Here is a 10000-nt window from a genome sequence, read left to right as displayed (position 1 = left end):
AGGAGAGGGGGGGAGGGAAGGAGAGGGGGAGTTAGGGAGAGGTGAAGAGGGGGAGGGAGGGAGAGAGAGGGGAAGAGGGGGTGGAAGAGGGAGAGAGAGAGAGAGAAAGAAAGAGAGAGAGAGAGAGAGAGAGAGAGAGAGAGAGAGAGAGAGAGAGAAAGAGGTGGAAAGGATGAGTTGTGCATTTATAAGGAAGATAATGGCGCAAGGTGTAATTTAGTCTCGAGACAGGTTGTGCAATGGTCAAGAAGGTGACGGATTCTCATGGTATATCTTGCAATGGTAACTGACATGGCTGATCTTGTATAGCCTATTGTTGATTACTCGTTGCTAATCATTCCTGTGCAATTGACTGTTCTTGAATCGCACCAATTGTCCGAGCCATTAACGAAGCGTATGCACGTTTTAAACAAAAGACGATCGTACTTTCCTGGGAGACTGATGTCGGTCTCATGTAAATAGAGAGAAAAGAGAGAAGAGAAAGAGATAGACAGACAGAGAGAGAGAGAGAGAGAGAGAGAGAGAGAGAGAGAGAGAGAAATTTGAATAAAATCCATATTCACGTTGCCTAATAACCGCGGCCTTTTTCTTTTTTTAACCGTTGAACCGTTTTACGAACGTCGCCGCCATCTTGGAACGCCGCCTCGCTACCGTTAAGAGAGAGGAGAGTCAATGAGTTATGGTGACTCGTCTGATTATGCGCTGGTCCTAAGGCACTACGGAAAGGGGGGTGGGGGTGGAGGGGTGGAAGGGGAGAGGGGGGAGATATAGGGAGGGGAAGGTGGGGGTAATGATGGTGCCTGGGGTTAAGATACATCATCATGATATATACATCCGTATATACATGTATAGGTAGACAGACAGACAGACAAACAGAAAGGCAGACGTACGGACGGACAGATAGACAGACGGATAGAATAATAGACAGACAGATAGACAGACGGATAGAATAATAGACAGGCAGATAGACAGACGGATAGAATAATAGAAAGATAGACAGATGGATAGATAGATACACAATCCATTCATGTTGGCTTCCTCCCAATTTAAATCAAGACACAAGAGAGAGGGAACGAGAGCGATAAAAAGCTCGCGGCGATATTGTGGTCACGGACGCCATAATGATCGGGTTTGCGAGATGAACATGAAGCTCCCTCATTAAATATGTATATAAATAAAAAACAAAGTGAACGAAGGAGAACAAGAGAGAAAGAACAAAGCAGAGAATAAGATAAAAGAGAAAGGGGAAGGGGAGAGGGTGGGGGGCGTGAGAGGCCTTAAGGCTCAGCCTACAGGACGTCGAGAAGTGTTCAAGTGGCTTGTCCTTCATACATATGGATTTTTGTTGAGCTCTTGTTTATCGTGCATTAAGTAGCTCCCGGAGAAGTGTCTTCGTTGCGTTGCGCACTCGTCTTGCCTTATGAGTACTTCCGTTTTTGTCTTAAGTGTACCAGGATGTGGAAGGTCCTCTGACTCTGGCTCTGGCTCTGGCTCTGGCTCTAGCTCGCTCGGCGGTTGGCGGGTAGATGGCTCGCTGGCACTCTAACCCGGTCGGTGCCAGGAATCGAGCTGTTTTCGCTCTGGCTCGATCTTCCGGTTAGATACAGATCTCGCGGCGTGGATGCTGGGTTATCTCCGAGGCTCACAGCAGGGGGGAGGGGGGGGGACGGTGACACTTGCAATATCTTCTATATAAGGGATTCGTTTATACTCCTGCAAAGGCGGATGTGAGATAGATAGATAGATAGATTAATATAGATTTATACTTAGAGGAAGAGGAAGAGAGAAAGAGAGAATGGGAGAGAGAGAGAGAGAGAGAGAGAGAGAGAGAGAGAGAGAGAGAGAGAGAGAGAGAGAGAGAGAGAGAGAGAGAGAGAGGTACAAGACGCATAAAAAAAGAAAAACCAGCGAACGAAAGGCATTTCCGAATGAGAGAAGACAGACAGACATGAAAGAGCCTAAATGTACTTAAGTATTACCTCACACCAAGACCCTTGAGCCACCACGAAAAGAGTCAACGTCTTCCAGCCGCCTCAAGTGTCAAGTCTCCCCCCCCTACCCCCTCCCACCCCCCTAAAAAAAACATATGCCACACCCCATCTCCATAGACCCCCATACCCCATCCTCATAGACCCCCATCTCCCATACCCCATACCCCCATCCCTCCATACCCCCATATCCCATCCCCCTCCATACCCCCATACCCCCATCCCTCCATACCCCCATACCCCTCCATCCCCATCCCCCTCCATCCCCATCCCCCTCCATACCCCAATACCCCATCCCTCCATACCCCCATCCCCCCATATCCCATCCCCCTCCATACTCCCATCCCCCTCCATACCCCCATACCCCATCCCTCCATACCCCCATCCCTCCATACCCCATCTCGTCTCGACCCTGTGGTTAAGTCAGTGGGTATAATGACGGTATTTTGTTCCATCAAGTCGACCGATTCTCAAACGACTCCCGTTCGTGGTCAGGTCACGAAACGAGGCTAGGCGTACGGATTCACGGACGAGTTTCCGGCTGGCGTGACCTTGGATGGTGAAAAAAAAAAGTTCGGAGGATGATGTCTAAGGAGAGAGAGAGAGAGAGAGAGAGAGAGAGAGAAGGGGGGAGGGGGAGAGATGGATAGAAACGAAGTAGATAAATGAAACAGACTGTTTCGACTGTTTCTCGAGTCATTTTTCTTTCTCTTTTCTTCTCTTCTCTCTCTCTCTTCTTTTTACATCTCTTTTTTTATTTCTCTTTCTCTCTCTCTTTACTCTTTCTGGATCAGTATCTTCATCGTCAGGCCTCCAGCACGGTACCAAATGGAATATGAAACGGCATTCCATTCCTACCCTCCCCCCCCTTCCATGGACCTTCCATAAGCTACCTCCCTCCCCCTTCCCATCCACCCCCCTCCCCTTCGATCAATCCGTCAGTCCATCAACGTAACTGCCCATCAACCATCACCCAACCTTGTCATTAATGATCGAGGCACCGATCTTGTTTTTTCGTGTTTTTTTTTTTTCTCCGTTTCCCTTCCGGCTAAACATCTTTTTTTTCTTCTTTCTTTCTTTTTTTTTAACGAAATCGTCTGCCTAATGAATTATTTATCTTATTTATAATCTGAATATCTTCCGGGCGACAAGAAGATGGAATTAACGGTAGTATATTAAATATCAACCCAATACCCTTTTACAACCTTTTACCCCCTCTCATGACAACCAAATACAAGTGATTCCAAACCCACACGACATGACAACCCAGATCCAAGCCGCGAAAGAGCCATTACACAAGACTTGAAGATAAGAAAAGATCGTATGCAAATAAGAAAACAGGATGATAGTCTCAGACACCTGGGTTGAAGAGGGAAGGACCGGGCGGAGAGCGAGCGTGGGGTGTGAGACCTCGAGTGGCCCATAGAAGACTTTTAATACCCTTTTACAGACGGCCACTTCCCTCCGTGGTGTTTGCGTGGTGTTGGGAAAGGCCTTTTGAGAAGATCCGTTTTGGTGTTTGGGTTGATGGCGATAGTTCTGCGAAGGCGTATGAAGGAAAAAGAAAGAAAGAGAGAGAGATAGAAAAAGAGGGATAAAGATGGGGTAGAGAGCCCTAACTGGTAAGGTTTAGAGAGAAAGAACGATAGAAATAATTTCATGCTCGATCGACTCATCCCTACTATACCCCCCTTCCTACCGCCCCCCTCCCCCCTACCCCACCCCCCCGCCTTCGCCGCATCCATCAAAGGTCCCCCAAACAAGTGCTGATGTGACACTCCTATTCATTCTGACACGCATCCTTGCATTCAAATACTTCTCTAATTGCCGCCAACACACCTTACCTTCGCACCCTCCCGAGACGAGGTCCTTGTGCACCTTTTCCTTCGCTTCCCGAATCTTAACAACGAATCTTCCAAACCCTTTTATTTTTTTTCGAAGCGGAGTTTTCGAAGCAGTGTTTTGAATTCTCCAAGTGCGTCTGTACCTCGGAAGAAAACGATTTACTTACGACAAACGCTTCCTTTCTTTCTTTCTTTCTTATTTCTTTACTGAGTTGAACATGGATTTTACGATTATTGTAATGATTACAGTGTAAACACGATGTTGCATGAATAAGACACGGTAAAGGCAAGGTAATAAAATGAACACGCCGTAAGTACCACCAGCGGGACGTGTAAGGACTTGGGCAGGTAGGAAAGCTGACAGTCTCAGCATCGGTCTGTCGGTTGAAGCTATCACTTGCGTTTAAACTAATGCATTCTTAATCCGCCGACAAAAGGAACATTCACAAACCAATATCCATCACCCTTTTTTTTCTCCCTCTCTCCCATCCTCTTGCAAAACTTCCGATGAAAATACGTAGTGTTGATAGTTAGCCCGACCTGATAGCGTATTCTCTCTTCTAGATGTTGAATATAATCCTCGAAAATAGGAAATGAATGAAATAGCGATTCACATTTCCTGTAACCCGAGGCGTACCCGAAGAGGAGGCAGACAGGTGGCGGAGGAAGGGTAGAGAGCCGAAGAGAGAGATAGAGAGAGAGAGAGAGAGAGAGGGACGTACCTGGGGCGACCTTCAGCGGTCCAACACTCCCTGTGCGAGCCAGGACGACGACCAACATCATTCATTCATTGTGGGATTAGAGGCGGCTCCTATGTCTGCCTGATGTAATGTTTCCGTCTGTCCTCCAGTCATGGCCACCCAGGGATTAAGCTTTATGACGGAGGAGTTCATGATGAACCATTCTTTTTTTTTATCTCGTCTTTATGACAGCTTGAGATGCAAATGAATTCATTTGGCGAAAATATTAGATGATAATAAACGAAAAGAAATGGGGATAAAATTCATGAGTGAAGTTCCGACTGAGACCCAGTGTATCCAGAAGGTTCATTATGTTTATGCTGGCTGTTGATTGATTAATTTTTTTTTCTCTTTCTCTTTTTTTTTCGTTAATGATGTCGTCTATTTCCGGTCGCTTCCTTTTATCACTCTTTATTCAACGACCCTTTTCTTCTCTCCTCTCGCCAGATTCATCATGAGCCTGACGGTGTGCAACCTGCTGGCGTCCTGGCTCCTTCTGCCCTTAGTGGTGGCGGACACCTTCCACGTCGGCTGGGAGTCGGTGGCTCTGTGCCGCGCCATGGACGCCGTGTCGGAACTGGTGGCGTCGGCGTCCGTCTTCGCCACGCTGCTCATCGCCGTCGACCGGTTCTGCGCCATCACGGACCCGCTCCACTACCACATGCTGGTCACGCGGCCCAAGAGCGTCGCCATGATCGCCGGCGGGTGGGTGCTCGCCGCGCTCATCGCCGTCGCCGCGGGGTTCGGCGAGCTCTCCGGAAGGGCGTGGTGAGTCTGATGGGGTTCTGTGGGGTGGGGGTGGGGGGGTAAGGGGGTGAGGGGGTGAGGGGTAAGGGGGTAAGGGGGTAAGGGAGTGAGGGGGTAAGGGGGGTTTAGGATTAAGGGGTAGGGTAGAGTGGGGAGGGTTGGGGGGTTGGAGGTTGAGGGAGTGCTAGGGTCTTTGGAGTTTATTGAGGTTGAGAAAGATTTGGGGTTATGTAAAGGGAGGTTGTTCGTGATAGCGGTTAATCATACCAACTAAATAAGATAGGCGAGCGATTTGCAACAAATCAGCATGAAGAAAAAACGATGAGAAATAATATGCATAAATAAACAAATAAATGTATAAATTCGTAAACAACTGAGACCTTCCCGCATTAACCACCAACCTTCCTCCTTCAGGAATGTCTGCGGATCAGTGCCTCCCAGCGGAGACATCTGGACCTTCCGCTCCTACTTCGTCCTGATCAACATGGTGGTATCCTTCGTAGGACCGATGCACCTCCTGATCTGGATCTACGTCAGGATCTACCACGCGGCGCACAAGAACAGCGAGAGGGCGCGTAGGAACTCCCTCTGCGGCGCCACCCTCGATGCCGTTGGTCCCCCGAGAGCTCCTTCGAGGTGAGTCGGACAGAGAGTCGTTGGTCGGTTTCGTTTCTGTAGTTCGAATCTGCTTCGAGATGAGGAATTTTTCTTGTGCTTCGATATGAGGATTTTCTTTTTCTTTAATCTAGAAAAAACACGTTTAATTTACTAAGAAACGAGAATCAAATGAAAACATGTGAATAATAAATAGAACAAGTACCAAACAGATTGATAACCCAATATAAGCCACAAAAAAAAAAAAAAAATCAGACAAAGCTAATAACCCAGGCCTCTCTTTCTCCCCCTCCCTCCATCCTAGGACTCCTTCGACGCGCTCTACCTCCTCCCAGATCGTTACGACACTCCGTCACCGGATCAGTAACGCGTCGCTCTTCTTGCACAAGGAAGAGTCCCGCGCCGCCAAAATCTCGGTGGTCGTGATCGTGCTTTTCTTCGTGTGTTGGCTGCCTTACTACGCGTCCGCCATTTTGCATACGCCGCTTGTCCAGGTGAGACGATGGTTCTTTTTTAGGCTGTGTTAATTATTTATTGATTTGTATATATCTATTTACTCATTTATGGATTTATTTATTTATTCATTTATTTTTTTATTTACTTATATTGAGTGAGATTCTGTTTTGAAAGATTGAATATCTATTTTTTTCCCTTAAATTGTAGATGATTGTATGACCGATGTAAGGTCATCGTTTCTCAGTAACCTTTGTTTAGTTTCGGTCTAGATTTGTATTTTGTTTATTTCAATTTAATAGAGGCAAAGGTAGATGAAAATCCGAGATTACGAAAAAAAAAAAGAGAACTGACGAATATCACAATTCCATATTTTCTTTCAATATATTTGCTAGAAGTCCTATAATGTAGACACCAAAAATATCACATTGCATAGGTAAACAAACACCTGCATATCGGATTGAATATATGAATAGGCCAATGAACAAACAGGTAGATAGAGAAGAAAGAAACAATAATGCGAGAGAGATGAGATAGATAAGATAAGGGCACCCGTTTGTATATAAAAGGTCGACTCGCCATTAGATGAATAAACTCAAAATAAATCTTGGATGACATTTCGAGAAAGGTAGAGGTAGAGAGAGAGAGAGAGAGAGAGAGAGAGAGAGAGAGAGAGAGAGAGAGAGAGAGAGAGAGAGAGAGAGAGAGAGAGAGAGAGAGAGAGAGAGAGAGAGAGAGAGAGAGAGAGAGAGAGAGAGAGAGAGAGAGACAGAGCGAGAGATAGATAGATAGATAGAGAGAAAGAGAGAGGGAGAGAGAGAATGAGGACGAGAAAGAGAGAGAGTGAGAGAGGTAGAGAGAGAGAGAGAGAGAAAGAGAGAGAGAGAGAATGAGGACGAGAAAGAGAGAGAGAGAGAGAGAAAGAGAGAGAGAAAGAAAGAGAGGACCAGAGAGAGAGAGAGCCAGAGCGAGAGCGAGCGAGCGTCTTGAACACATATTCTCTGACTTTAATGGCATTGTCATCGTGCTTGACACACTTGATGTTCGTCTTTGAATATATTTTCCGAGTTGTCATAAAAACAAAGGGATTTTCTTTGTTGTTGTTTTTGTTGTTATATAGGAAGAAACCAGGAAACAGGAAAAGATAAAGATTATCATAACTCGTCGCATGGTTTTATTTGTCGAATTATGCCGCCCGTTCTTTACTTCATGTTAATCGCGACGAATTTCTTTTTAATTTGTGATGTGTGTGTTTTTTTAAGTAGTTTGCTTGTTTGTTTGTTTGTTTTTGTTCTTATAAGACGTTGTGATAGTTTCACCAATAATTTCTCGAGAGCGCAGATTTCCCGAATTCAAAAAAGGGTCAAGCGGAAAGTTACTAGCCTTGGCAAAAAAAAAAAAAAAAAAAAAAAAAAAAAGGTTACCGTTGTCTGACCTTTGACCAGGCAAGTCGCGGAAGTTAATGAGGATGTCCTGGGATTGGCCGTGATTGAGGAAGGAAGCAGGAAGTTCGTTAGGAGCGTTGAAGGATGTTGCTAGGTCAAGGTTGTCACAATGCGACTCCGTTTTTGTTTATTGTTTATGCAATGGGACTTCGTTTACTTACGTGCCGTTTTCTTCCTTTCAGCCTCTGAGGGTCCCGAAAGTCGTGCAAAACGTGGCCATGATCCTCGTGCTGAGCAACTCGGCCGTGTCGCCCTACGTGTACCTGTATCGCTCCCGCAGGATCCAGCGCGAGGTCCGCCGCCTCCTGGGGCTGCCCCTCAGCGCCGGCAAGTCCCCCGGAGGCTCCAGCCGGCGCGGGCGCCCTCTTCTGCACCTCCAGCTGGAGATGATTCCCCCTTCGCCCACCGTGCCCGACGGCTACTTCGACCGCGCCCTCGACCCCTACATCCTCCCGTGCAAGGACCAGCGGGCGGCCCCCCAGTCCCCCCTGCAGGCGATATTGAACAAGTTTTTTCGGGCGGTCGGCTTCTCTTGGGAGCCGTGGCGCGACTCCGTCACCTCCAACTCGTCTGCTTCTACGGCCACTACCACTTCGAGCTCCACCGCTGCCTCGGGCTCTACCGAGTGCTCCTCTGCCGAGAGTGAGAGCATGCTGCCCAAAGTGGTTGCGGCCAAGTCGGACTCCTGACGCAGCGGGACCCTCCTCGGCCCCGGCTGGCGGAGATCCAGCCCCCACCTCCTCCACGAGCGAGACGCCAAGTTTAGAAGATATAAGTTCCGCCCCAGACCGCCCACCGCCCACGCCGGAGACTTCCCAGACTCAAGAGGAGACTTGCCTTCAACACACGCCACCAACGCCGTGACCCCCAGCACCATTGACACCGTGCAAGACCTCGCATCCGCTGCAGAGTGTAGCTCTTCCTTCGAAACGCCTAACCCCCCAGCAAACGACCTTCCAAGAGCCACAGAGAGCACCGCGTCCGACAGAAATGATCTCCCAGAGGACGCCAGACCATGCGAGATTCCGACGAGTGACCCTCCGGCCCAGACGTCGACCTCGCAGGGAAACCCCTTGGTGCTGTAACGAAGGTCCACCTCGTTGGTTGGTCTTCCTCACCCTCGAGACCAAAGTCGAGGCCGCTCCTCCCGAAGGAACGCCTCTTCATCATCTCCTTTTCAGAGGCATGAATCCGTGACCTGACTCAGTGTGCCCGCGACATAGGTTTAGTTGAAGATACCGAGTCATTTAAGCTTAAGTGTTTATTTTATTCATATCCTCATGAAATGTGACCTATACGTTAGACGTGTTGTAAATGTTCTCTCTTTTGAACTTTGTTGCCTAAAGTTCGTATTAGTTTGTATATATTTATGTGTGTAGATATATGTATGCTTATATATGTATATGTATGTGTGTACATGAATATATATATATATATATATATATATATATATATATGTATGTATGTATGTATATATATTTGTATGTATGTATGTATGTAAGCCAGGGTGTTACCAGGGGCATGAACAGGGGCATCACCCTTGGACGTGGCATCGTTAATGCTCAACCTTTGTGATTATTAAGTTATGACATTATTTATGTATCCATGTCATGGTGCGACGGCCTGGGTGGCAACTTTGCTGCTGCTACGACTTAGTCTGAGTTCGTAGTGGCTTTGGGAACAGGGACGCCACCTTCCCGGAGAGTCGTACCTGTTGATGTATGAAGAGGCAGCTTCTGGAGGTCGTAGAATTATCTCTTTACTGAAGCTGTTTATCATCTTCGATTTTAAATCCGGGTCGTCCACCAGACAAGTCATTTCCAATGTTCTCTCAGTAGTTCACAAAGTATTGTTTTATATATTCCTCGCTACAAAGTCAACTAATTGTATATAGATTTCTATATTTCATGTTCTCATATTTTATGACCTAATTATGTATAGATGATAAAAAAAAACATCGGGATGTGAGGCAGAATTACGGTCTTGGTTAAAAAAAAAAATAATAATAATAATAATACTCAGTCAACCAAATCTAGGCATTCGTGCCATTACCTCACTAAGATATTTCTTTTTCTTTTTCCTTTTTTTTCATAATGTTACACCTAATTCGTAAATTTGTTTTGCATCCCGAACATCTCACTGCCTTTGAAGTCCGGAGCTCAGCTGCT

The 10000-nt window shown here is 46.7% G+C and overlaps 1 protein-coding gene across 2 annotated transcripts in view; it reads left to right on the top strand.

Annotated features, from left to right (window-relative positions):
- The window catches only part of LOC122255637 (beta-3 adrenergic receptor), a 78896-nt gene extending 70368 nt beyond the window's left edge, over window positions 1-8528 (top strand). For both annotated transcript variants that reach the window (XM_043019855.2, XM_043019854.2), the window contains exons 3-6: window positions 5020-5340; window positions 5734-5955; window positions 6239-6428; window positions 8015-8528. In XM_043019855.2, coding sequence (XP_042875789.2) covers window positions 5020-5340; window positions 5734-5955; window positions 6239-6428; window positions 8015-8521 — 1240 coding nt within the window. In that variant the 3' untranslated portion in view covers window positions 8522-8528. The remainder of the gene's footprint in view (window positions 1-5019; window positions 5341-5733; window positions 5956-6238; window positions 6429-8014) is intronic.
- The last annotated feature ends 1472 nt before the right edge of the window (window positions 8529-10000 follow it).

The sequence above is a fragment of the Penaeus japonicus genome, unplaced genomic scaffold (assembly GCF_977035675.1).
Source record: "Penaeus japonicus unplaced genomic scaffold, GWHDUDI00000001_assembly GWHDUDI00000024, whole genome shotgun sequence".
NCBI classification, from domain to species: Eukaryota; Metazoa; Arthropoda; class Malacostraca; order Decapoda; family Penaeidae; genus Penaeus; species Penaeus japonicus.
This window is presented reverse-complemented; position numbering and strand designations above follow the sequence as displayed.